This window comes from Podarcis filfolensis (genome assembly GCF_964270895.1).
Source record: "Podarcis filfolensis genome assembly, chromosome: 2".
Classification (NCBI taxonomy): Eukaryota; Metazoa; Chordata; class Lepidosauria; order Squamata; family Lacertidae; genus Podarcis; species Podarcis filfolensis.
The window spans coordinates 5,814,171-5,840,756 of record NC_139605.1 but is presented as its reverse complement, the minus strand read 5'-3'; the positions used below and the strand labels follow the sequence as shown (position 1 = coordinate 5,840,756).

The window sequence follows — 26,586 nt, the reverse complement described above, 5'->3', positions numbered from 1 at the left end:
ACCAAACTGCAGGAGGAAGGAAGACAGGAGTGCCTGGCGTGCTCTGGTCCATGGGGTCACGAAGAGTCGGACACGACTAAATGACTAAACAACAACAAAGGACCCCTGGAAGGTTAAGTCCATTAATTGAAAAAGCAAAGCTTCACCCTATATGTCAACACACCCTATATTTGTCGCCTCTTTCTCCATAGCCAAGAGGGGGAGCGAGGGAGGGGCAGCCCCCCAAAAAAGAAATCAATAAAGGTAAAGGACCACTGACAGTTAAGTCCAGTCGGGAACGACTCTGGGGTTGCGGCGCTCATCTCGCTCTATAGGCCGAGGGAGCTGGCGTACAACTTCCAGGTCATGTGGCCAGCATGATTAAGCCGCTTCTGGCGAACCAGAGCAGTGCAAGGAAACACCGTTTACCTTCCCACCGGACTGGTACCTATTTATCTACTTGCACTTTGACATGCTTTCGAACTGCTAGGTTGGCAGGAGCAGGGACAGAGCAAAGGGAGCTCACCCCGTCGTGGGGATTCGAACCGCTGACCTTCTGATTGGCAAGCCCTAGGCTCATCTGCAAAGAGGCTCTGTAACTTGTGTTTCCCTCCTGGCTCTGGAGGAGGTGAATCACAGCCCTGTTTTTTTCTCCTTTCCTCGCTCCTTCTGCGCAGAACGTCTCCTTTGAGCTCCGTCCCAGGGAGGTGGTGGCGCTTGTGGGTCTCAACGGCAGTGGAAAGAGCACCTGCGTGGCACTGCTGGAGCGCTTCTATGAGCCCCAGTCTGGGGAGGTCCTGCTGGACGGGGTCCCGATCCGGGCTTATGAGCACAAGTACCTGCACAGCAAGGTGAGCAGGGAGCCCACAAAGTGTGGCTGATATCAAACTCCTGTTTCCCCTTTATTATTTATTGAATTTATATACCGCTGTATACTCTCAGGTCTCAGAATAAAATCATAATATAAAACCACACAATCCATAATCCATTCTTCCTTGTGGAAGATGCAGAAATGGCAAAACTCTACTGGAAGAATAAGAAATCAAGATAACAAGTTTTTTTTTTTTGATAAAAGAATGGAAATGGTTTATTGAATATTTACAGATAAATTGTAAACAGATAAAAACAGTGGCAGGATTATTGTAATAACCTGCAGCTACATAAGAGTATGTAGCTACAGGGAGTTCCAAAGGATTTTGGGGATGCTAGAGAGTTGTCAGTGCCACGGGGATGGCGGTTCTGTTTTTCACTAAACAGGAAGCATCTTCTGCAAAAGAGGAAACGACAGGGTGTGGCTGAGCACTGGAGAGGAAATGTGGGTTGCAAAAGGCCATGCCCACCAAGTTTTCGTGATACAAAAACAGTTCCCAGCCTGGTACTTAAGCTGTAAACTGGCTTTTTCCAGGGGAGGGTGACCAGAGATGAGTTCCCACAAGGAGATGCTTGCAAGGAGCAGTTGCGGCTGTTGAGCCTTGAGAAGGGATGGTTCAGAGGGGATAGGAGAGCCTTCTTCAGATATTTGAAGGGATGGAAGGACCTGCCCCTTCCTGTTCTTTCAGCTTCTCATCTTTCCAACTTTAATTTAGTTCTGTACATTAATGTAGCAATTTGTGGGTTTTGCTTTTAAAAATCTGCATGAAAATTTTTCATTATTTCAGTGCAAATCTCTCCTAATGAACATGTTATTGTCTGCAGATTTGACTAATGCACACATTTTTGCAAGCAATTTCTCCTAATAAAAAGCATTTTTGTAGGCTGTTTTCACTAACATCTTCATTTCTTACTGTTACCGGAAAAATCCGAGGGCTCCCTTGGACAAAAAGTAAAGACACCAACCAGAGTAAATTGAAGCAAATCAGCAGCCTGTAGGCTTGGCCTTTGTTGAAGAAAGACTGTCGCGACAGGGTGCTCCCCTCACTTGCAGGTGAGAGAAAGGACACAGAAAAATGGTGTGCAAGGTCTTATAAAAACTTTTGGAATTCCCATCCTGTAAGTCAAGCCCACTCCCAGAAACATCATGCATACATCACAGAAAGGAGGGGTTGAGGGAGGAGTTGTGGTGGTAACCTGAGTGTCCTGTCACCTGGCTGGTTCCCCCTTTCCCCCTCCCCATGAGTCACTTCCAGGAGACAAAGGGGAGTTGGCAGTTTCCTGCCCCCAGAGGGAAGATCTGATCATTGTCCTTTGTTTCAGTCCATGCTGAATCCACTCCCATATGCAAGTTCTTTGTGATCTTGATTGTCTTCTGTCTAGGACCATCAGGGTTGGCATAGCAACTGGGCAGGGCTCCTGTGGATGTTCTGGGCTGGCCTGTATCAAACCTTCCCCATTTTGTAGTCCTTCCTTCATGGAGTAAAATAAAAGTAGAACAGTGCAAATCCGATGCATGGTTGATTTTCTATTAATTTATAACAGAAGCGTAGCGTATGTAGTGTGTGAGTGTGAGTGTGTGTGAAGTTTGTACAAACTGGATGATGGGGGGGGTTTCCTGCTACACTTACACACATTTTTGTAACACTTCAAGTTGGAAAACAGGGTTGCAAAATTCAGAGAATTGTGAATGTTGAAGGTTCGCCTGTGTTTCGGTTCTCATATTGTTTGAGAAGGTGCAAATATGGTGGAGTCTGCTTCAAATGCAAAATGAATCCATTTTCTCTCTAGTCGTCACACTTCATTCTGCCTGCAGGTGGCGCTGGTGGGACAGGAGCCGGTCCTCTTCTCTGGGTCCATATGGGACAATATCGCCTATGGGGTGCAGGATTGCAGCCAAGAAAAGGTGGCGGCTGCGGCAAGAGAAGCCAACGCCTTAGGCTTCATCAATGAGCTGGAAGGAGGGTTCGCCGCAGGTGGGTGAAACCTCTTTCCTCCTGTCTCCTTTTGTCTCTGCTGGCCTGATTCTTACCCTCTCTGAGATAACATGAATTTCTGTGGCCCACTGAATTCCTCCAGGAAAATTGGTGGGGCTCCAGTCTCTTGTGATGGGTGAGAATTCCAGACTCTGAGCCTCACCTCCTCTTGTCACTGTGCCCGACCCTCCACCCAACTGCTCACTGCATCCCATCAAATGAACCCAGGAGTTTGGGATCCTCCTTTACCTGCGACTCCCCTTTTGCACCCCTGCCATCACTCCCACTCCTCTGGCAACCAGGCTTTCTTTTCCCCTCTTCCCACCCCTCCCTCTCTCATTCCTGCCTCCCTGCAGATGTCGGGGAGAAGGGAGGCCAGCTGTCCGTGGGGCAGAAGCAGCGCCTGGCCATCGCCCGGGCCCTGATCCGGAACCCCAAGGTCTTGGTGCTGGATGAGGCCACAAGTGCTCTGGATGTGGAGAGCGAAGCTGCCGTGAGTGTCGGGGGGGGGGAGGAATTGTGGTTGACGTGAGAAGCGTTAGCCATGAGTGGGTGTGGCGGTTTTATATTATTGTTATTTATAATATTAATAAGCGGACTTGCATTTTCCAGTGCCAGGCAGCTTTTAGTAAAATGCTCACGGGGGAACAGACCAACTTGCCTTTTGAGTTTTTTCCTTCATTTCCCCCAAGTTTGGCCAACGTTAGCATGAGAAAATTATATTGACAGTATTAACAGGGAACTTTTTAATGTTTGATGTTTTATTGTGTTTTTAATATTCTGTTGGGAGCCGCCCAGAGTGGCTGAGGAAACCCAGCTGGATGGGCAGGGTATAAAGAATAAATTATTATGATTATGTCCTGGACTGCACACTATTCTGACACCCAAATGCTAGGCTACCTAACATGGGCAGGGTAATAATAGTAGTAGTAGTAATAATAATAATAATAATAATAATAATAATAATAATAATAATGTAGAGCACTCCAAGCTCTATATCCTTGTGTGGGAAAACACAGGAAGATCCATAATGCTCACAAACAACTCTCTCAATCTCTGTCTCCGACTCTCTCTCTCTTTCACACACACAGAGAGAGAGCCAATGGTTAGTGTCTTAGACTGGGACGCGGGTTCAAATCCCCACTCAGCCTTGAAGCTCACTGGGTGACCTCTCAGCCTAGGCTACCTCGCAGGGTTGTGAGGAAGAGCCCCATATACGTCACCTTGAGCTTCTTGGAGGAGGGCTGGGATATAAGCCTAATAAATAAATAAAATAAATCTAAGAGGGGGTTTCTGGCTTCTTCCCCTAGATCCAGCAGTCACTGATGAGCGGCCAGGCCAGGGCGGTGCTGGTGATCGCTCACCGGATGCAGACGGTGGAAAACGCGAACAGGATCATTGCCCTGGAGGGTGGGGAGGTTGTGGAGGAGGGGACGCACTCTGAGCTGATGAGCCGGAGGGGCCCCTATTACCGCCTGGTGCAAAGGAGCCAGGCTGAGTGACTTCCGCACAGGCTGAATGGTCTTCTGGGGTCCCCCTCTCGAGGTGGTTGAGCGTGTGGCATAACTGTGTTTGCCTTCTGCTGAGTGGGACCTTGGGCCACAGCCCCAAAGTCCTGCCATGGTGGGGCTGCTAGGAGACTCACCTAATTGGCTGATCCTTTCTGAGTGCAGAAACTCTGGCTTAGCCAGAAAAGTGGGTGTGAGCCCCACTTTGGAGAGCAATGAAGTGGGGTGCGAAAAGAACCGTGTAGCACCCCTTGTAATCACTATGCAGCTGTTAAATAGCAGGCAATTTGGAGTATCAGTATTTGCCCCAGGAGAACTTAAGCTGTGACTTTGAGTCTTGTCCCCAAACTCCCATTTTTTAAGCCCCCCAAAAGCTTCTTTCCAAGTAGCCTTCCGCTCAGAAGCCCTACTGAGTTCAATAGGGCTTACTCCTAGGTAAGGATTTCATCTTGAGTTGCTTAAATAAGGAGTCTGGCTTCTTTCCCAATCCTGTCTCTTGGTCCCGTATGTCTTAGGTGTTTCTGAGTATGTTGTAAAAATATCTTAAGGCACTTTTGGTCTCTTGCCGTTGACTGTCCAGGACTACAATGGCATGAAAGTGGTGTTTGTAAAATAAAATGTGTGCACATAACTCTTTGAAGTTTGAAATTTTGTGTCTCTGGGGGGTTGCAGAATGATGCCTCTTCTAGGGTATGGGAACACAAGAGGCTGCTGGATCAGGCCAAAGGGAGCTCTGGTCTGGGGCTGGACCTACACAGGATCTGGGTACTTAAAGGACCCATTGGTCTGCCAAATGGCTGCCAGTTTCCTCAGCAAGAGGAGATCCTGCTTTCAAGGGGGGAACAGGAGAAGCTGCCTTATACAGAGTGAGGCCATGTAGCTCAGTGTTGTCCACTGACTGGCAGAGGCCTCCGGGGCTTCAGGCAGGAACCCTCATCTCAGCCCTAACTGGAGACACCAAAGATGGAACTCAGAACCTTTAGCTACAACAAAATTACCAAGAGATGAATCCATTTATTCACTTTCTGGAGATGCTGAAAGACATTCCTGTTTACCCAGGTGTTGGGTAGCTGACAGGTGCTGTCCAAGGCTGGGCAATATACCATCCAAAAACCATTCTGAAGTTCGTATCATATCAGTTTCATAATTTTTGACCTAGCAATGTATTTCTGACATAAACGGCCTCGGCCCAGTATACCTGAAGGAGCATCTCCACCCCCATCGTTCAGCCCCCACTGAGGTCCAGCTCCGAGGGCCTTCTGGCAGTTCCCTCCCTTGTGAGAAGTGAGGTTACAGGGAACCAGGCCGAGGGCCTTCTCGGTGGTGGCGCCCGCCCTGTGGAACGCCTCCCATCGGATGTCAAGGAAATAAAGAACTATCTGACTTTTAGGAGACATCTGAAGGCAGCCCTGTTTAGGGAAGTTTTTAATGTTTGACATTTTATCATGTTGTTAATATTCTGTTGGGAGCTGCCCAGAGTGCGTGTTATCCGAAAATGCAGGAAAAACCGTGAAGCCAGCTGACGCCTCTACATAGCTCCATCCTTATTTCAGACATTGTGATATATCAATACATTGCAATGTTTAGCTGGTGGTATATCATGATGTTGAAAACCAGATATTGCCCAGCCGTAATTCTGTCCATGGCAACCCCAAAATGAGTTACGGAGGCAGCATGCTTCTGAACACAAGGTGCTGGTAATCTCTCCTGGGCAGAGTCCCAATGTTCTGCTCTTGACCTGTTTGTGGTCTGCCCATTGAGGCATCTGTGAGGAGCCTGGACCACATGGGCCATTAGCCATTTCCATCCAGGAAGCTCCTCTTACGTACTTAACTGTAAGAGTATTCCAACTCTTTTAAAGTTATTTTGGGTTGATTTAATTTGTTTTAAATTATCTTATTTTAAATTTTAATAATTCAAATCTTTTAAATGGTATTGCTTTTAACATTTTGATGTTTGCTGCCCTGAGCTCCTTTGGGAGGAAGAGTGGGATAAAAATTTAAAATAAATATTTGGGGCATCTTTTCACCTCCATGGGAGAACTTCCTCCTGGGTTTGCGGACTTTCGGGGCAACTCCACCTTGGTCATCTCCCGCCACCCCCTGCCCCAGATCAGATATCTACACATTTCTTTTATTCCCAACCCTCCTTTCTTCCGTCCTGGAACCAAAGGCAGCCTCCAGGTGGTCCCCAATCCAGGCCCTGAGCAAACTTCACACCCTCTTGGCTTCAGCAACACAGCGGCCTCATGTAACTTAAGTGCACCCCTGCAAAACCACAGATTATGTCCCCATCTCACTTTGGATACTTGTTCTTCAGTCACTTTGCAATGGAAGACCAATTATTGGCACCTCTTTGCCAGAGGCTACAAACTCTGAATATTCTCAGGAACCTCAAAATCTCTGGAACTCATGTGATAAGAAGGAAAGAACCACTAAAGAAGAAGGGGGTGCACTCTTATTTATTTCAGTCAAACAGATATTACAAAAGGAGTAATGATAATAATAATTACATCCAGTGTCTTCAAAGCAAGATGCAGCAAATCTATTGGGTTAGGCAAGAAGAGTCCTGCAGCCCCTGGAGGTCTAAAAGAGTTATTGCATTCTTATTTCTAGGAAAGAGTCTCCTTTAGTAATGCCAACCTAAGAGAAGGGAAGGAAGATGGCGGGAATCATATGGAGGGAACCACAGAGAGGCAAAGTATGATCCTCAACCGACCACAGGTGAAAAAGCAAGAATGTGTGAGATAACAATTACGCAAATTGAAGGCAACAAAACTAGTTCATTTGAAAGTTTGTGTGGTCTGACTCCCAGTGGGTCACCCCTCCTAGAAGGCTGTGGGGAGCAGGCAACAAGTCTCATGAACTGAAGGCCTGCAGTCAAAAAGATGGGGCTCCTTATTTCAGATCAAACTCTGGCCATGAAGCTCCTGACCTGCCTCTTCTCCTTGGCTGTCAGCAGGATCAGACATTACATCCGTTTAGCCAAAGGCTGGGCGGCCCAAGAGGCAGGAACAGCTTAGCCTATTTCATGCATAATTCACCTAAAGCAGTACTCAGATGTTGCCTTTCCTTCAATTTAGATGGCAAGCGAGGGACGCAAGATTGGGGAAGGGATTGTAAAGGAAAACACAGCAACAAAGTACCAAGAGAAAACATCAAAATCACTGCAAGTCATGCTCAATCTCCCCATCCCTTCTAAAAGCTTTTAGTTGCATATATCTGGCACATTTCTGATTAATACAAGCACATTTCTGAAAAACAGCTGCAAAGCAAAAATTGGCCAAAATCCATGATTATCCTCAAATACACGTTACAGCTGAAGTCAGAGTAGATGACTGAGAGCCAGGATTAAGGAACATCCTAAACAGCATTAAAGGACAGCAGGAGCTCTGAGCCTCTGCAATTCACAGCAAAACCTGGGCAGGCTCCTTCTGGTCTCATCTCACACACCAGGCTGGTATGAAACTGCAGAAATAAAAAACAGGAGTGTTTCAAAAGCCAGCATCATGGTGTGGGGACATCAGCATTACAGAGCTAGTGGGAACCCAAAGGCCATCTAGTCCAGCCTCCCAAGGAAAGCCACCATCCCTCATCATGTCAGATCAGACATGAGATATGCCAGGAGCACCACCAAAATGGGCCTGCAGAGCAAATGCCTGCAGAGGGCAGCTCAAGCAAGTGAGCCAAGCTGCACTCTTTGGGGGAATACCGGAAGGAGAAATCCTTTTCCAGAACCCAAAATGTGACTCCCTCTTATTCAGATACTGGGGAGAACCCATTTGTCAGATAGAGGGGATCCTCTGTGGAGCTTAGATGGACAGACAGAATGAGTCACAACAGCTTTTTCCAGCTCAATGGACACTCCAGATTATGTCACACTTGGAAACCCCAAGGTGGGTAACAGGAGCAGCTTTTCACCATTTGGGGATGTTCCCCACGAAGTCTTCTGCAAGAGCCCCCCTTTGCCCCCACCTGCATTGCCACTTACCCTTGGTGGAGCTGTCGGACCCCTGGTCGCTTGCTGCAAAAGGGAGGAAACACAGGAGTCAGGATCCCGGGGACGGACATCCAACCCCCCCGCCCCCCCAGCCCTTCTGCTCCCTCCTTCTGACCCCATCCCAGATCAGGCTCAATCTGGGGAGGGGCCTAAGAAGAGTTCAGGGACAGGCAGCCCAGAGGCAAGGGGGCTCAAGGACAGCACTGGAGGGAGAAGCAGGTGCTGGAGGGCAAAGAGAGATGGGCACAGCCTGGCATGGAGGCAGCGGGGGACTAGAGCGGGGGTGGGTGCGACCTGGGCAGGAAGGCAGAAGGGGGGAGTGCAGTGGGTTCCTGACACCCACAGACTTGAGCCACCCAACCAAATCTTTAGCTTCAGGTTCCAGTAAATTAAACGCCCAGAGACCCCTCTCTCCCCGCACCCTCGGCTCTTCCTCCTGCTCCTTCCTGGAGCCCCTCCCTCAGCTGACAGTCTCTCTGCAGCCTTTTCCTGGCCCTGAGGGACCCCCTGCTGTCCACAGACAGGATGAGCAGACAGGCTGAAGCTTTCCATCAGGGTCTTGGGCTTAAGGACCAGGCCACCACCAGGTTTAGTTTTGTCTGTTTGTAACCTGTTCCTGCTTCATATTGGGGGGAAATAGACAGAGAGAGGGGAGGAGTCACTCACTTGAGGCTGCTTTGTAGGCTGCTTTCTCGCTCTGTTTCCCTGTGGAGAGAAAAGCAGAAGATCAGAGCTGGAAGGGACCTTCAGAGGCCACGCAATTACATTTTGACAATTTGGCTCTCAGATGCTGAAACCTTCCCAGCAGATGCTCCTCTGTCTCTTCCAAACACCTCCAAGGAAGGGGAGCCCTGAAGCGGATCTTTTCAAGGAACTCATTTTACAAAGAAGTAAAAAAAATTGAGAAAATTAAATTAAAAAGATCAACCTGGGAAACCAGGCTGTGGACAAATTCCAAGAGGCTGGAAGGAAACATTATCCAGTCCCTTCATTCATTTTCGGATTATTATTTGGTGATTCTCCAAATAAAAATACAAAATGAGAGCACAAAATACATAATAAAACAAAAACAAACCAGTAACGCACATTTAAAAAGCTCAAGGCATGGTTCGAGAGAAACATTTTTGCCTGGGGCCTAAAGATATGCAAGGAAGGCTCCCTGCTAAGTGTGCACAGGACTGAAGGCTTAGGATGGATTAAAACTTCAGGTGGAAAGTGAACTTCCTGAGCACAGAGTGAGCTTTTGATTCATGTTCACAGGGTGTTTTATGGGGAGGGGTCTCTGTAGGGATGCCAGCGACAATTGCCAGGAAGCTCCACCAGCACATTCCCAGTCGGAGGCCAAGGCAGAAGGACACAGGAGAGGCAGAAAACGCATCCAGGGTTTACTTACTGCGGATGAAGAAGATGATGATCCCAGAGACCAGCAGGATGGCAGCCACGACACCCAAAATGGCTCCCACAATGAGCCCCAGGTTGACTAAAAGGGACAAGAGACATTTTTATTCAGACTGGGGGCAGCAGCTCCCCAAGGCCTCAAGCAGGAGATTTGAGTGGAGGTGCTGAGCTATGAGCCCTGCAAAGCAGGCCCCCTTTCTCTCTCCTCACAGGCCAAGGTCCTCTCTCTAGTGGCCCCGATACAAAGGAGTTTTTTTCCACCAGAGTCCAGCATTAGAGGTCTTCAAAATAACCAATTCATTTAAGGAAGACAGTTGACAGGCACACCTGTTTCATCACAGACTCCAGACTTAAAAGCAGATCTCCTCCTGCTCAGGCGCTTCAGCCTTCTCTGTCCTGACCCTGAGAGGAAGGGATTCCCTCCCCTCTGAGACCCCCCCAGAGCCCAGCATTACAGGCCTTCAGGGAAGACACAAACCCTTAGGAAGAAGCATCTTGTGTAGGGTTGCCATACGTCCGGTTTTTCCTGGACACACCCTCTTTTTCAGACTTAAAATGTCTGTCCAGACAGATTCTTAAAATGGGGCCAAATGTCCAGGTTTTTTTGTTTGTGTAGAATCTCTGACGTCCGTAGCGCTAGTGAGTGAGCCCTGGTCCCCTCTACCCTGCCTGTGTGAGTCTTTGGCTCAATTCCATAATTCTCGCTTGCCTGCCTGTGAGAAGGGGAGTCTGGGGTGTGGGTGGGGATGTGCGTTCAGGTGCTCCTGCTGGGGAAAAGGGAGTCTGGCTCTTAGACATTCCGCTTTGGTTCCTGCAGGCGCAGCTTTCCGGGCGGTGTGTGACAGACGAGCGTTATTACAAAACCCTTCTTGCTCTTCCCAGCGGTGTGCGGTTGTTTGGGCTGAGTGGAGATGAGTATCAGTTTTTGTAGCTGGGCGCAAGTGTGAGGAGGAGCGAGTGAGAATCTTTTTCACTGTGAAGTACAGTCAGTCCCGGGCTCCCTCTTTTAAGTTCACTGCCCCTTTTTCAGTCACAGGGAGTGTGAGTAAGTCAGCCATGTGGAAGAGGTCGTTTGATTTTTGAAGAAATAACACATCTGCCAACATTCTGTGACATCACAACTGCTTGGGCTTAAAGGCAAAAAGGTGACAGCCAGTTTTTACCTATGACATCCAATTTGAGTTCAAGGCCTATGAGACACTTGCCAGAAAAGGCTGCATCTCTGCAGAAATCTACAGATTCTGATTCAGCTGCTTCCCTCCAGAGCAGCCTTTCTCAACCTGTGGATCCCCAGATGTTGTTGAACTACAACTCCCATCACCCCTAGCTAGCAAGGCCAGAGCTCAGGGGTGATGGGAGTTGTAGTCCAACAACATCTAGGGACCCACAGGTTGAGAACCGCTGCTCTAGAGACACAGACAGGATCCAACTGGGGTTCCCCATCTGAGGAGTTGGGTGGAAATCCCCCTCCCAGAGCCCACCCCTTCCTCTCCTGTCTGTCTCTCACCAGGCTCCTTCTCCCAGGCCACGTCCAGAGGTTTCTCCAGGCTGTCATGCTCCACGCGGCACCGGAAGCGCTCCCTCTCCTCGGGGTCGATCTGGACACTGAGCAAGAGATAGTAGGTCCCGTCCGAGTTGGGGGCGACCAATCCTCGGAGGGTGCCCTCCTGCCAGACCTCCCCGTCCTTCACCCAGTTGGCCTCAATCTCCTTGGGGTAGAAGCCGTGGACTTGGCAAACGAGGGTCTCCAGGCCGTCATAGTCTGCCTTCCTGGTCACCTTCACCACCGGAGCCTCTGCAAAAAGGGCCGCATTGGGGTTAACACAGAGACATCCACAACGGGAGCCTGGAGGAATCCAGTATTTTTTAAGAGCAGAGGAGCAGGGACCCAAGGGGAAACCTAGTCAGAAACTCACATCTCCAGAAATTAAAAAGAACTAAGAATAAATGGGATTCCTCCACCTGCCTTGGCATCTTCCCCAGTCAGTGTCTATGCTGGAACTGCTTTTAGATGTTTATTCTTTGCTTGCCAAAGCAGACTCCTTTGGGAGGGAGGACTAGGCACAAATTATTTTATCATCTTAAAAAGCTTTAACACAACTTGTGGTTCCAAGATAGTCCCAGGAAGCCGCCTCTAGGCTGAGGGGGCAAATTTCACCCGGTCCCCAATGGCTTGTGACATAGCCGCGCGCAACCCCTTCGGCAGCCTCTTTGGGGCTGGGGGGGAAATAAGATTTTTTTTCTTGATTTCCCCCCCTAAAAACTAGGTGCGCCCTATGGTCCGGTGCGCCCTATGGAGCGAAAAATATGGTAATATTCATATTAGCAAAGCTAATAGAGACAGGAAGAAAGCCAGTCAAAACACTTGATCATTTGATTGGCACCTGTGCAAGATTCCTGAAGGCAGAAGAGTGGACTGTACCATTTCTTTTTTTTTTTTTTTAATAATATTTTTATTTTTCCATATAAACACAATACAACAAACATAAACATACAAAAAACAAGAACAAAACAAAAAACATGTATCATTTCATATCCTAATTTCATATCCTATCTTCCCCGACTTCCTCATGCCTCCCCTTTCTGTATTCCAAATTCTTGTCGATTGTTCAGCAAATCTTCCCTTATTTTAGTTTAAATTTAGACTATTTCCTTATTCTCCTTGTCTTAACCATTACTAATAGTAACCATTTACTTTCCAGTCCAACATCATTCTAACTTTCATTAACTTTGTAATATTTCTTTAAATAGTCCTTGAATTTTTTCCATTCTTCTTGCGCTGCTTCTCTTCCCTGGTTTCGGATTCTGCTCGTCATTTCTGCCAAGCCCATATAGTCTATCACCTTCATCTGCCATTCTTCCAGTGTGGGTAAATCTTGCGTCTTCCAGTACTTCGCAATGAGTATTCTAGCTGCTGTTGTAGCATACATAAAGAAAGTTATATCCGTCTTTAACACCCCTTGGCCGACAATACCCAAGAGAAAGGCCTCTGGTTTCTTGGGGAAAGTATATTTAAATACCTTTTTAAGTTCATTATAGATCATTTCCCAGAATGCCTTAATCTTCGGGCAAGTCCACCAAAGATGAAAAAATGTACCTTCAGTTTCTTTACATTTCCAACATTTGTTGTCAGGCACATGGTAAATCTTTGCAAGCTTGACTGGGGTTATGTACCACCTATATATCATTTTCATAATGTTTTCTCTTAAGGCATTACATGCCGTAAATTTTATCCCGGTGGTCCACAACTTTTCCCAATCAGCAAACAAGATATTATGACCAATGTCCTGAGCCCATTTAATCATAACCGATTTAACCGTTTCATCTTGTGTATTCCATTTCAGCAACAGATTGTACATTTTGGACAAGTTCTTAGTACTGGGTTCTAACAGTTCTGTCTCCAGTTTTGATTTTTCCACCTGGAAGCCAATTTTACTGTCCAGTTTAAACGCTTCATTTATTTGATGGTAGTGGAACCAGTCTCTCACCTTCCCTTTTAATTTCTCAAAACTCTGCAATCTCAATTTGTCCCCTTCCTTTTCCAAAATTTCCCAGTATCTTGGCCACTTGGACTCCATATTTAACTTTTTAACTGCCTTAGCTTCCATTGGCGACAGCCACCTTGGAGTCTTATTTTCCAGCAAGTCTTTATATCTGTCCCAGACATTTAATAGTGCTTTTCTGACAATATGATTTTTAAAACTTTTATGTGCTTTAACCTTGTCATACCACAAATATGCATGCCACCCAAAAATGTTATTAAAACCTTCCAAATCCAAAATGTCTGTGTTTTCAAGAAGTAGCCATTCTTTCAGCCAGCAGAAAGCTGCCGCTTCATAGTAAAGTTTAAAGTCTGGCAGGGCAAACCCCCCTCTTTCCTTTGGACTGTACCATTTCAAGGCACGGGATTGAATGTTCCCCATGGGAAAAAGTAAGATTGCTCACAAATAAAAAATATAAGAAAGTAGAAGAGGGAATTCCCATACTCTCTCACTATGTGCAGGTTTTCTGCTTCTAGGCCACGAGTGGCTAACCTACAGACTTAGTGAGGGGGCTGCATCCATATTTTATGGGCTCCCCACACCTTTTCTATTTTAAAAAAAGGTTATTTAATTTAGTTTTAAAGACTTTCCCCATAGGTATGCAGGGGGAGACGGGGCACATTGATACACCAACAGTATTTCAATATCGACAAACGTTATTCGTGTCGTGACATCACTAAAACGTGTCTATACATGTGTGAGTATGACAGCTGCGACCGCGCTGCCCGCCAGTTCTCCACTGGCATTTGACGAGAGGTGTGTTTTTAGCGCGGCCAACTAAAAAATTATGTGGAGTACTATTTTATTGTTGTTAGCTGCCCTGAGCCCGGCTTCAGCTGGGGAGGGCAGGATATAAATAAAAATTATTATTATTATTATTATTATTAAGCGTAAAAGTGTTCCAATGTTGTTTTTCGTCGTTTAGATAAGATTTTAAAATACCAAAAGTAAATTATCCCACTCAGTAATCAGGATTACACATGATTTTAAAATAAGTTCAGTGGTTTTATTAATAATTGTTAGTTTTCTGAAAATGTCCGGTGGGGCGCTTTGATACACCAAGACATGGGGCCCCGCTAGTGTACAATAGTCTAAACTCTAAACTGATTTCCTACTCGTGAAATGTGAAAAACAAACAAACTGTTGTTTACTACGTAGCCAAAGTCATTTCTAAATATAAAATGACAGATGATCAAGTGTCTTATCTCAGGAAATATCCAGGATCTTGTATGTTTGTCTTCCCCATTGTAGAAGATAAGGCAAGCATTGAGTTCACGGATGCTGTTTTGCAGTTGCCAAAACCAAATTTCTCAAAGGGCACAACTCGAACATCATCTCTTTATACTTTTTCTTTTGACTTCAGTGGATATAATGTGCAAAAGAAGCTAAATGTTAAGGAAATATATTATTTTTTCTAAGCATATTTTTTGACTACCTAATGTGAGTTCCTATACTTTTAAAACCTTTTCCAAAGTTTTTCTTTAAATGGATAGGTGTTTGAGGAAAGATTAATACAAGTTTTGATGTTTTGTTAAGAAAACCTGCCATAAAGTCTATGACATGTGTGAAACTGTGTTAGTTTTGATACGTAATTTAGGTTTTTAAGTAACAAATTGTAGGGCTGATTATGAGCTCTCATAATAAAAATTGTTTTGTTCATTACATTTTTGTAAATAATTACCATTCTCATACAATTTACTCTTTGTATCAAAGTGCCCCATCCACTGTATCAAAGTGCCCCGTAGTTGGGGCAGAATGATACAAAACCCATTTTTTCTCTCAAGTCATTATATTCTCATTATCTTCTAACTTTAATGGTTCTTTTGATTGCTATTATAATATTAATTATAATTAATTTATGCCATGCATAAAGCAATATTTTTTAATTATTTGACTCATTTTGGTACATAAAATATGAGATTGGATTTTTCTGCATCAATCTGCCCCCCTTTCCCCTACCCAAGTGTCAAGGCAAAAGGTTGTTCTGTATCCCGCCTCAAATCTGCCCATTTCAATTTTATTTTTTTAGTTAATTTAAAATGCATTTTGCTTTCCTGGCCCCCTCCCTGCTGTTTCTTTGTGTCCCCTCCTCCTGTTTGTCTTTTGCCATCCCTTACTCTAGCCAAAGGGGCATGGGGGGCTGTTTTTAAGCATCTCCCCCCCAATCATACTCTGAAGAGACCCCCTTTCTCCTCCCAGGGTCCCAAACTTATTTCTGCCTCCCCCACCAAGAAACGTGTTTGCTGTTTGGTCCAAAAAGGAAGACTGTTGGGGGGGGAGGGGAGCTTGAAGGGAAACTGCCCCACTGAGCCCCCTCCCCACTGCCCCCCCTCACCTGTCCTCAGCAGAGTCTCCTTCCCGTAGTCCAGGTGTCTCTGCAGCCACTCAATGCATTCCTCCTCCAGGTAGGCTTTCAGGTACTGGTTCAGGGCCAAGTCAGGATCCAACTTCCTCTTGCTCACTTCGGCCTCCATCTGGGCTGCCGTCCAGGTGAGGGTCTCCTTGTCAAAGGCGATGAAGTCTCTCCCTTTGTAGCTGTACTGCAAATACCCTCCTTTGCGCCCGTCTGACCTCAGCTCACAGCCGTACATCTGCTGAAGGGTGTGGATCCCTGGAAGGACCAGAAGAGGCCCAGGAGGTCAAGGGGGGTCAGAGCAGCCCCTCCCCCATCAGCAAAAGAGACCAGGAAAAAGGATTTATTTCCCTCAGACTCAGGGAAGAGGCAGCAGTCAGAGGGGAGAAGAATCAGCCAGCATTGCATCTTTCTGAAGGCTCATCCGCGTAACACGTTCCCTGAGGGAAACACTACAAGTTCCCCTTTAATTGCCCACCTCTCTCTCAGCGCCCCACTTTCTCCCCCCCCCATTCCCAGTGGATTCTCCCAACTCCCTGGAGGCGGGGGAGGGGTGGGGTTTCCCTTCCTGCCCAAGAGGAGCATCCCTTGCAGGTCGGAGGTCACAGTCTGTCCCTCTTTCCCCCCAACTCTGCTCCTCAGGATCTTGCCCCTTTTGGAGAGACGCCTCAGCTGCCCCCCCATAAAAAGAGGAAAGGGGCAACATGGAAGGGGGACACCCACACATGGGGGCCTTTCAAGAGAGAAAGTCTCCTCTTCCCCTCCATCTCTCTCCCCCCAGCTTCTCCATATCAAGGACCTTTTCCCTAAAAGGAGGGAAGTCATGGAAGGGCCTTTGGAAAAAGAAGTTTCCTCATAGTCTGGGTGGGAAGGAGAAGCCGCAAGGGGGGGTTGCCCCATTTCAGAATGGCCCCCCTTCTCAGCAGAAGCCAGGCTGCCCTTGTCAAAGATGGGGGGTCCCTGCATCCTCCTGCCCACCCCAGGGGGCTACCGCCAAATCTTCAAAACAACAACATTAAAACAATCATTTTGAAGTCCCATAATCCCTAAATGGGACAGATCATTTTTATTCTCTCATTACATGTTTCATATATTTGTCTTTGCGTATTTACTTGAAGGTAAGTCACACTGAGTGGGGTTGGACTTACTTCCAAGTAAACATGCAGAGGACTGAGCAGTTACAATTGGAAATTAAAATAAAATAAAATCTGTTTGTGATCCTGGCGGCCCACACACCAGGACTAGCCCATTTCTGAACTCTCTTGTTGAGGGACTCTTTCCTGGCAGTCAGTTCCATGGGGTAAGGCAGGTTTTAAAGAAGAATAACTGCCAGATGTGGGGCCCTGTTCTCTATCAGCCCCCCCCCAGAAGGTGGAGTGAGCAGTCCAGACAACCTGATGGATTCTGAAAGGCTCCAAGGAGAAAGGGGGGCTGACAGCCAACATCCCTGGGGGAGCCCCCATCTCCCTATGGCAGACCCCGGCTGCCCCCCACCCCCAGTTCACCAGGGCAGTGGGGAGGACGAGGAGGCAGAGGGAAAAAGTTTCATGGGGGGGGGGCGGGACTCATAGCTGTGCTTATTCTGGGGTCATGATTGCAGCAGACTGGGGGGGGCATATTGGCACCTCAATAATGCAACTACAATCAACTTGCTGCCTGGGACCAGTATTAAGGCACTTGAGCACAGAGTCATAAAAATGTTTCAGGGGAACCCCATCCTATCTAATTTCAATATCGGCAATGCCATGGCTGGATTTCCAACTGGATTCCCAGCTCTCTGCTCTCTTCCAGGATCCTTCCCTATTACTCCTTTGCCACAAAGCCAGTGCCAACGGTGCCAGGAAGAGAGCAAAGCGTCATCTGGCACCCTTGTTTTGTGCCACAAATAACAGGCATGGGGGGGGGAGGGAAGACATCTGTGCCTGCCACTGCAGAGTCTTCTTCCGTAGAACTTTCCAGTATTGTGTCCCCCCTGCCCTGCAATACAAGTACTTTTGTACACTGGTGCCTTGGTTCCCAAACACCGAAAACGCAGGGAGGCCTCACTTCGGACAACCGTAAGTCTGAGTATGGGCTGAATGTAAACTCCTCGCTCTGGATTAACCTGCAGTCTTCAGATCAAGTAATTCGCTTATTTAGCTTATGTGGGTAGCAATTTAAGATTTTAAGGAGGTTTTCTCACCACTGCTGTATCGCAATCACCATCTTTTCCCCCATGTTAAATCTTTTTATGCAGTTTCTAAATGAAAGGCTGTGATATAGTGTGGTACTTTGGTTCTCAAACGGCTTGGTTCCCAAACGCCAAAAACCCAGAAGTGTTCCGGTTTTTAAATGTTTTTCGGAAGCCGAACATCCGATGCAGCTGTCGGCTATTGTTTGCGGGGCACCTGCACCAATCAGAAGCTGCGTCTGCGTTTTCGAACATTTCGGAAGTCAAACGGACTTCTGGAATGGATTAAGTTCGAGAACCAAGATACAACTGTATTTGGCGCTTTTGTTTTTGCTACAGTGGTACCTCTGGTTGCGGACACGATCCGTTCCGGGGTGCCGTTCGCACCCCGAAATGTCCGTAACCAGAGTCGCGCTTCTGCGCATGTGTAAATACTTCCGGGTTTGCCGTGTTCTTAACCTGAAAAAAACGCAACATGAAGCGTTCGCAAGAAGAGGCATGACTGTATTTATTTTGCGTTTTTGTGGCTTTTTCGGTTAATTTGTTTTCGTTACTGTGTGGAACCCAGTCCAGCTACTGATACGATTTATTGACTGTGTGACTGCGGAAATGGATAAAAGCCCCCCATCCAAACAATGACTATCATCAGTGCAGGTAAGAAAAAAATAATAATCTTAATTTTTATCATCTACAATACTGTCTTATTTATTATATAGTACAGTACATTGATTATTGCTTTCATTTTATGGACCAATGGTCTCGTTAGATAGTAAAATTTGTGTTAAATTGCTGTTTTAGGGGTTGCTTTTAAAAGTCTGGAACGGATTAATCCGTTTTGCATTACTTTCTATGGAAAGCGCACCTTGGTTTTGGAACGCTTTGGTTTTGGAAAGGACTTCCAGAACGAATTAAGTTTGAGAACCAAGGTACCACTGTATAATATTAAGCAAGTGATGCATTTGAGGGATTTGAACCCAGGTTCAAGGACAACTGAAAGGTAACTGTGCTCATGGAGTGGAATATAAAGATATAAATGATGGAACAAACAGATGTTTGTAAATGTGTGCCTAAACACACTTTGGCTATACACTAAATTCTTTGCTCCTGGTGAAAATAATTAAATGCTGATGTTAAGCCAACTTGTTGCTTTTCAAAAGGCCATGCCTCTTCCCTTTGATGCTCAGCACCACCAGGGCAGTCTATGCTGTGAAGAGCTGGGAGCTTTCCTGGGGAGAGGACAGACCTGGAGGACAGACCTTGCTTGGCTGCTCTTTGCCCCCCAGAGCTGAGTGCCCCTTCCCTGCCCCACCTCCCTCTGCTCCTGCAAGGGCCGCATCCAGAAGCGCAGGAGAGAGGGGGAGAGACCAGGAGTCTGTGTCCTTTGGCTCCCAGACCAGAGAACTTGGAAATGAGGCATCAAGGGGTCTCCTGGGGGCACAGGGGAAAGAAGGGGGCACAGCATGCGCTTGGGCTCATGCCAGGAACCGTCTGCCAGTATCTCAGCCAAAGGCAGCCTGGGGAGCCGGACATTCAGACAGAGCAGTTTCCTCACGGCTCACTTTTCAGAGGTGGCACTTGGACCGGATGCATAATCAAAGATCTGGGGTGGTATCTAATGCAACCCCTACTCAGAGTAGACCCACTGAAGTCATTTGGCATTTCTGTTTTTAATGCACTGATTTCAATGGGTCTACTCTAAATATAACAGTATTGGATGCAACCCTGTGTGTACTAAAAATGTCAAACACCTGCCCTAGCTCTCACTTTCAATAAATACTGAATTTTTGGTACCTGCTAAAAAAAATCCTGTTTAGACAAGCCTACCCAGATGCCTAGAAAGTTGAGGTAATTCTAATCTGTTTTAGTAGTTTAACTTCCTGTGTTTTAAACTATGGTTGTGAGTTTTTCTTGATTTCACTGGGGGGGGGGAGGTTACAATCAATAAGTGTATGTATTTTAATAAATAAATAAATAAATAAATAAATAGTATTTATTGATGTTTTATGTACATTCTATGGATTTTTTCCCTGATTTTTATTATAACTTTCCAGGTTGTATACTATCTTGATACAGTTTTGTGGGAAATACATATTGTAAATACTTTAATAAAACCTTCAGTCAATTGATAATAAAAGAAGAGCTCGTTTACATTAGCTAGTTGATGTCCACCTAATAAATCCTTCATCAAAGAGGGCATGATCAGGCATGATCCTTATCTCTGCTACTTGTCATGCTGCACCTCCAGTGTCCCATTTTACAGATCCACAACATGTTAATGCTCGTGGCTTTTAAATGTGCTCTTCAATTTCAGTATCTGAAGGATTGATCTGGTGTTTTCACTTGGCAGGCGGCATCACACAGGACTCGATGAGACCCCTGGCAGGGCCCACGGGTGCTGAGGACCCCAGCCCTGTCTCCTCTAGGCCAGCCAGCAGGGTCAGCAGACAGCCATTTTGATTTCCCACAACAAAACCATGGAGAGAAGCTACGTCCGGCACCCCAAGACAGGATGGGAAATGGCAATGGTTGCTCCTGGCCATGTACAGAGTTCTGCTGCTCTTATTAGAGGTTACTGCCCACACATTCCGCTGCGCTTTTCTGCTTGTGTGGTGGCATCTCGGTCAAACCACTTCTGACTGTTTGTAGCAGAGTTTTCCCCGGAGGCAGAGGACAAGAACAGGAGTCATACTCAAACTCACAGTCAAGAGCTTCTTTATTGCTTGACTGTCACACAAACATTTCTGTTACTATTATATACAAGCTTCTGACATTCCTTCTTTATATCTCCAGCACAATATAATCTCAGTCCAGTAATTAACAATCCTGACACAGCAAAACTCACAGTATCAGTAGCACACATTGTCTTACTTCCAACCTTGTTGTCAGTGAGTGTGCTGACAGAGTGTGAGTGTGAGTGTGAGTGTGTGCGCGCACACACTTTCCTTGTGCGGAAATTCCAGCCTGCAACTTCCTCCCTTTATTTGCACCTCCAGCTGACACCAATCAAGCCTAGAGTGCCACTCTTACACGCTAAAGAAAATTCTGGAACCCTCTTTAAAGCTTCCAGGAACCTTTATCTGTTTCTTGAAGAATGTTTTCCTAACAGCTCTTTGTGCTTCTGGCCAGCCTGAGGGAGCTCAGCAATGGAGGAGAGGCTGTCCCAGAGGACACCAGGTTGCTCTCTCTTTAATTCTGGCTTCCTCTTTCACCTCAGGAGCCTTTGGCTTACAACTGAATTGAGTTGGGGAATATAAAGCCTTGGATGAGAGCAGTTTCTCTGGAAGGAAATCCTGCTTTTCTGGGCTGGATTCCGCTAACACAGTTAGTCTAGCGGGAGCCAGAAGGAACAAGTCCCACTCACACAACTGGGGCTTTCTCCCCATCTCCTTCCCCACAAATCAGCTTGGGGGGGGGGTCAGGAGAAGCCCCAGAAAGGTGTGCAGGGGGGGGGGGGGAGAAGGGAGATTGCTCCCTCCGGCAAGTAGAATGATTGTAACAGTGCTATTTTGGAGTCCTCCCTCTAGAACTATTCAACATATTTAATAATAATAATAATAATAATAATAATAATAATAATAATAATATAAATAAATAGTATCTTCCACAATGCCATGTCCCAAGGTGATATAGTTCTTTTTATGCACTCAAAACAATGGTTTGTGGTTGACCTATGCAAACAACAAACCAAACCACAAACCCCACCAGCTGGTCTGGATATGGAGCTTTTGTTTGGAGGGAAGTTGCTTTGTCTCATTGCTTCTTCAGCATAAATTGCTTTCTCACTCATTTTATGGACAAAGCGGGTGAAAGACCTTTCTAAAGGGTCCTGCTATTCTTCCCTAAGTGTAGACCGTTAAGAGAATAAGGTAAGTACAGATGTATAATGAATGCTGGAGGTGTGGGGGCCTTGGGGGCTCTGGTCTACCCCACTTCATGTATTTGCCACTCTGACCCCCAAAACCCAGTCCATTTGTGTTCCTTAAAAAGGCTTCTCTTTCAACACTGTGCCAGGGAGAGGGAGGGGCTTGGTGATGGTCAGAAGGGTCAGCCAATCAGCACCTCTGTCTGGGCAGCTGGCTTCTCCTTAAGCAGGACCAGAACTCAAGGCTTGCTTGTCTCAGCCTCAGGATCCCACCCTTCTCTTCCCCTCCCAGAGGAAAATGAACTAGACAGATTCCCACTTCAGAAGGCCTAAGCCAAGCCTAGCATGGAAGGAAGGGCAGGCAATGGAGACATTTCCTTGCTAGAATGTGCAGGTCCAGAGAGGGTCATACTGGGGGGGTGTCTCTGCCCTCCAAGTCTCGTTCTCTGTGTCCCCCCCCCCACCATCCTAGCCCCCATTAAGACCTTCATTAAGGGAAGGGGAGATGCCTCTGCCCTGGTGGAGACCCCCACCCTCCATTTCCTTTCCTCCCCGCAGCCCCCTCCCTGCAATTCTGGCCCTTGGAGGAAATGTCATGGGGGGGGGGGAGGTGTGACTCTGTTCCTCTCCTGCCTTCCACTCACCTCCGCTCTGGTTGTAGCGATTCCGCAGAGTCTGCAGGTTCTCCCTGAACCCCAGCTCATGGCCCTGGAAGTTCTGCGTGTTCCTCTGCCAGTACTGAGGATCCTCCTTTTCCACCTTCCTTATCCAGGGGACGCGAGGCAGCATCTCCTTGGTGTCACTGTCGTACTGAACAAATGGCTGGTCATCCACGTACCCCACAGCGATGAACTGGGGCAGCCCCTGGCCAGGCTCAGACACGGATGTGTAGAAGTAGCGCATGGAGTGAGAAGTGGAGCCTGGAAAGAGAAAAGGGGGCAGAGAGTTAGGGGTCCTGCAGATGAAGGCAGCAGCCTAATCCTGCTGTATTATAGCCCTGAATTAGGAGATCCAAAGCTCAGCAGGGTTTGGGGGAGTTTACAGACCTGCCCTTAAACATAGAGGAGGCAGAGCAGAGGGAGCCTAAGAATCAGAGAGTTGAAAAGGGGAGAGGATATAAATACAAGTAACAACAATGATAGCCCATGGAGCAGAGGGCGAGAAAAAGCTCTGTGAGGCAGCACTAAATCTCTTCCCAAGTCACAGTGAATGTGTACTAAGGGGGCTGTGTGCCTCCTTTGTGCATGAGGAAAGAGCCAAGGCTCCATGGTCCTCGTAATCTTCTCTAGGGTACAGGATGAGCCCCACAGAGAAGGCCCTCCAAGACAGCTGCAGCCCCTTAATTCCCACCCTGGGCTCCTTTGGGAGGAAGGTGGGGATATAAACTCCATTTTAAAAGATGACTCTGTCAGTACCAAGAAAGGCCTCACAGATTTGGGCGTAAAGATGAGGCCTTCCTTCCAACACCTGTCCCATTCTCTGCCTAGAGATTATCAGAGACCCACAGAAACAGCTCACAAAGACTTGGGGAGGGAGGGAGCTGATCACAGGCTTTCAGCATCATACCTGAGGCTTCTGCCCCCACCAGGACACCCCCTCTGAGGGAAAAGCTGAGTCGAGTTCAGCGAGAGATGGGGCATTTCCCTGGCGGAAGGTAAAGGGGCACAGGGCTAAAAGGGGAAGAGGGGGCTATTCCTGTTTTGCCTCAGGTAGCAGAAATGGGACGTATAATTCTTATTATTTGTTGAATTTATATACCGCCCTATCTTCTTCTTCTAAAGCTCACCAAAATGGATGCCGATTAAGACATTAAAGAAAATACCGCCCTATACCCGGAGGTCTCAGGGCGGTTCAGAGAACAAAATCAAAATATAAAACCACAAAATATTCAATAATAAAAAAGCCAATACCCCCCCAAACCCCATACTTTTAAAAGGATGTCAATCAAATCAATCAAAGGCCTGGTTAAAAGGGATTGTTTTTGCCTGATTTAGTCAAAAGGTGTATAATGAAGGTGCCAGGCGAACTTCCCAGGGGAGAGCCTTCCAGACGGGGAGCCACTGCAGAGAAGGCCCTTTCTCGCATTGCTGCCACCCTCCGCCCTCCGGACCTCTAGAGAAGAAGGCACAGGAAGGAGGGCCTCAGAAGATGATCCCAGGGTCCGGGTAGGTTCATATAGAAAGAGGTGGTCCTTGAGAACCCTGTGGAAATTGTGTCGAATGCACTTTGGACAACTTCACTCTCAAGGAGGAAGAAGCTCGCTTGAGTTTGGCCAGTGACTCATCTCAAAACAACTAGGAAACTAAAAGAAAAATCATAGACAGGACTCTGAGGGTCCAACCCCGCTGCGATGCTGGCATCTCAACTGCAGCATCCATGGCAGATGGCCATACAACCTCTGTTAACAAATCTCCACAGATGTAGGATCTACCACCTGCTGAGGGAGATCCACTGTGGAAAACAAAGTTCAAGGAATCGTAATCTTGCAAGGTGAGTTTGCTTGAATTACATACGCCGTGATGGTGTGTGGACTCTGCTACCTCCCTGCAGCTCGGTTTCCTTTCAGGCAAGATCAAATGGGACCCATGTCTAAGACCCTCCCCTCCCAGGGCAGGGGCTTCCCCCAGTTCAAACCACAAGAGCTCAGAGCAAGGCTGCCTCTGGTTGCGGCATCTGGCTAAAGAACACAGGCAGATCTGCTCAGTGGTCAGGAGACAAAGAGCCACAAAATGAGTCACACTTGAGTCCCCCCCCCCCCAAAAATGAGGAGGAATCTGAAGGAACCAGGGGTCTCCACCACCCTTTGCCCAGCCCTGGAGCAGACACAGTGAGGGGGCAGCCCCCCATATGGGGAGGGTTCAAGAGAGAAATAACAGGTCTTACTCTTTAGTTCTTAAAGCTTTTAAGTTACATTGAGAATTTTTATGCAACAAGCAACTTTTAAACTAAAGATAGTATTATATTCACACCATTTTCCATTAGAAAACCACAAGAATTATTTACAATAAAGATTCAAGTAGGTAGCCGTGTTGGTCTGACGCAGTCGAAATTAAAACATTGTCCAGTAGCACCTTAGAGACCAGCTAAGTTTGTTCTGGGTATAAGCTTTCGTGCGCATTCACACTTCTTTGGATACACAGTGTTCAAAAGGTAGTGAAAGGGGCTGTACAGGAACGGCACAGAGGAGCCCCCTGCATAATTTACAAAATCTACATTTTTGACAGGCAACAGGAAGGGGATTTTTTTGGGGGGGGGGAGTTACAATTGTAAAGCAGGAGAACCTAATTATGAATGTGCCTGTGAAAGGGAACTCCTGAACAAAACAACATTGGGAATTGCGGGTGGGGACCCTTATTCAGACATCCCCCCCCACGCAATAAAATCAGCTCTACACCCGTCCAGCTCCCACCCCCAGGCTGGTCTCCCGAGTGTTTAGCTGAGTTTTCAGAGCGGCTGAGGGTTAGAAGAGGGAAGGTAAAAAACAGAAAAGGAAGGACCTGTACTGTCTCACTGTCTCTCTCTCTCTCTCTCTCTCTCTCTCTCTCACACACACACACACACACACACAGAGGAGTGAAGCGGCCCCTGCCCCGGACGCCATACAAAACAAGCCCCAAGCCTGGGAAACAGATGTCTGGGAAGGGATCCGGCTCCACTTCGGACAAGAAACTCCCCGATCGCCCTTTCAGTGCCCACGAAATGTAAGTCTCATGTGTCCAGTCCACACACCCCCCCCCCCCGCCCCAGAGCTTAGTGCAAATGATTTTCTCCCCCCGCCCCAGAGCCCAGTCCTCACCTGCGCAGTCCAGGAGCAGCAGCAGGTGGGCAGCCGCCCCCAGGATCAGGGGGGGCCAGCGGAGGAGGACCCCCATCTCCCCCCAAAACGAAGCTCCTTTTCCTCCTCTTACTCCAGCGACGTCCTTCTCCCTCCGACTCTGAGACCCGCTCTCTGCCCCGCCTGCGGAACCAGCAGCAGAGCGAGCCGGGATTGGGCGAGGGGGAAAAGTTCCACCAATCGGAAATCTGCGCGCAGATGGCGGCATCTGTCGCCAGGCAGAACTCGAAGCGCAAGTCTGGCAGCGAGGCTGGAGAGGGAAAGAGAAAGTGATTGCAGCTCCTCGCTGGGAATCGCCGCCTCCCTCCCTCCCTCCCCCCCCGGCAGCTCTTCCTGTCCTGCCCTGCAGGGAGGGCGCGGGGGGGGGGGTTGCCAGTCCCCGCATCTCCAGGGGGGTCTGGGATGCCCCCCTCTCTGGAACTGGGGAGAGGGGCTGTGGGATCCTGAGCGAGGTGGACTCGTGGCTGAGTCAGTGCAGGACAGTCTCCTGGGTGTCCCTCCCGTCCCCCTTGCATGCTTCCTTACTGGGACATCTGGGTGGCCACTGGGAGACGGCCATGCTGGACTTGATGGGCCCCTTTGGTGTGATCTAGCAGCCCGGCTCTTCTCCTGTGACCCTCTATCTAGTGGCAGGGGGTTCCAGCGGTTAATTGTGTGCCTTGTAAAGAAATGCTCAGTGCTGCAACTAGAACTGAACCTCAGGGTTGAAGTCAACACAGAGAGAGAGACAGAGAGAGAGAGAGAGCCCCCTTTGCACAGCCAGCAAGACCCAGCGGCTGCCAAGCCTCTTCTGGAAGGCCCTGAGCCAAGGCTGGGTGCTTGGCCCAGAGAGTGCTTGGCCCACATCCCACTTCCAGAAGCCTGAACGTTTGGAACATGAGCTAAGCATGGGACACACGCAGGAGCTGCTGCCCTTTCCAAGAAATCAGGAGAGAGACAAGCAGTGGCCGCTCCTTGCCCAGGTACAAGGAAGCTTGTTGCAAGATAAGCTCCTGCGAAGAAGGAGGCTGGCTGTTTTGAGGGGGGCTCTCCTGGACCCACTTTTGGGACTCAATGGGCTCAGTCACCTCAGGGACGTCTTATGCTTCACTTTT

General features: G+C 47.7%; 5 protein-coding genes across 13 annotated transcripts in view; 2 read left to right on the top strand and 3 right to left on the bottom strand.

The window, feature by feature from the left end:
- Positions 1-7,475, top strand: part of LOC310756621 (antigen peptide transporter 2-like) — a 78,803-nt gene extending 71,328 nt beyond the window's left edge. For both annotated transcript variants that reach the window (XM_083601014.1, XM_083601015.1), the window contains one exon: positions 4,380-7,475. The gene's annotated coding sequence lies outside the window, so the exon portion shown is untranslated. The remainder of the gene's footprint in view (positions 1-4,379) is intronic.
- Positions 1-26,586, bottom strand: part of LOC310756634 (uncharacterized protein) — an 820,367-nt gene that overhangs the window by 70,138 nt on the left and 723,643 nt on the right. The window lies entirely within an intron of this gene.
- The window catches only part of LOC310757328 (major histocompatibility complex class I-related gene protein-like), a 62,683-nt gene that overhangs the window by 15,685 nt on the left and 20,412 nt on the right, over positions 1-26,586 (bottom strand). The gene's annotated exons all lie outside the window — the stretch shown is intronic.
- LOC310758095 (ABC-type oligopeptide transporter ABCB9-like) lies at positions 152-7,475 on the top strand (the record flags this gene model as incomplete). Its single annotated transcript, XM_083604032.1, has 5 exons — positions 152-203; positions 619-830; positions 2,666-2,825; positions 3,182-3,318; positions 4,136-7,475. The coding sequence occupies 5 exons, from the start codon at positions 152-154 to the stop codon at positions 4,325-4,327; spliced, it is 753 nt and encodes a 250-aa protein (XP_083460158.1). The 3' UTR covers positions 4,328-7,475.
- Positions 6,777-25,761, bottom strand: LOC310756974 (major histocompatibility complex class I-related gene protein-like). Of its 8 annotated transcripts, none has more exons than XR_014544999.1 (8): positions 25,454-25,715; positions 22,302-22,577; positions 15,608-15,883; positions 11,147-11,525; positions 9,726-11,000; positions 8,837-9,029; positions 8,324-8,535; positions 6,777-7,789 (listed from the first exon to the last, which is right to left on the bottom strand). XR_014544999.1 is itself a non-coding variant. In XM_083601992.1 (8 exons), the coding sequence occupies exons 1-8, from the start codon at positions 25,698-25,700 to the stop codon at positions 7,773-7,775; spliced, it is 1,263 nt and encodes a 420-aa protein (XP_083458118.1). In that variant the 5' UTR covers positions 25,701-25,761; the 3' UTR covers positions 6,777-7,772. The 8 variants fall into 8 exon arrangements, 4 of the variants coding, with proteins under 4 accessions (XP_083458118.1, XP_083458116.1, XP_083458117.1 ...); XR_014545000.1 differs by having other exon boundaries at positions 6,777-7,800; positions 8,324-8,356; positions 8,999-9,029; XR_014545001.1 differs by having other exon boundaries at positions 8,324-8,356; positions 8,999-9,029.

What these genes read in the sequence shown, in the direction of transcription:
- LOC310756974 (XM_083601989.1), bottom strand. Translation starts at nt 25,700, where the DNA reads ATGCCGCCATCTGCGCGCAGATTTCCGATTGGTGGAACTTTTCCCCCT. An exon ending in GCTGCTCCTGGACTGCGCAG is followed by an intron (nt 22,578 to 25,453) that starts GTGAGGACTGGG and finishes TTCTCTTTCCAG; the next exon opens with GCTCCACTTCTCACTCCATG. An exon ending in AGCCTACAAAGCAGCCTCAA is followed by an intron (nt 8,357 to 8,998) that starts GTGAGTGACTCC and finishes TCCCTTTTGCAG; the next exon opens with CAAGCGACCAGGGGTCCGAC.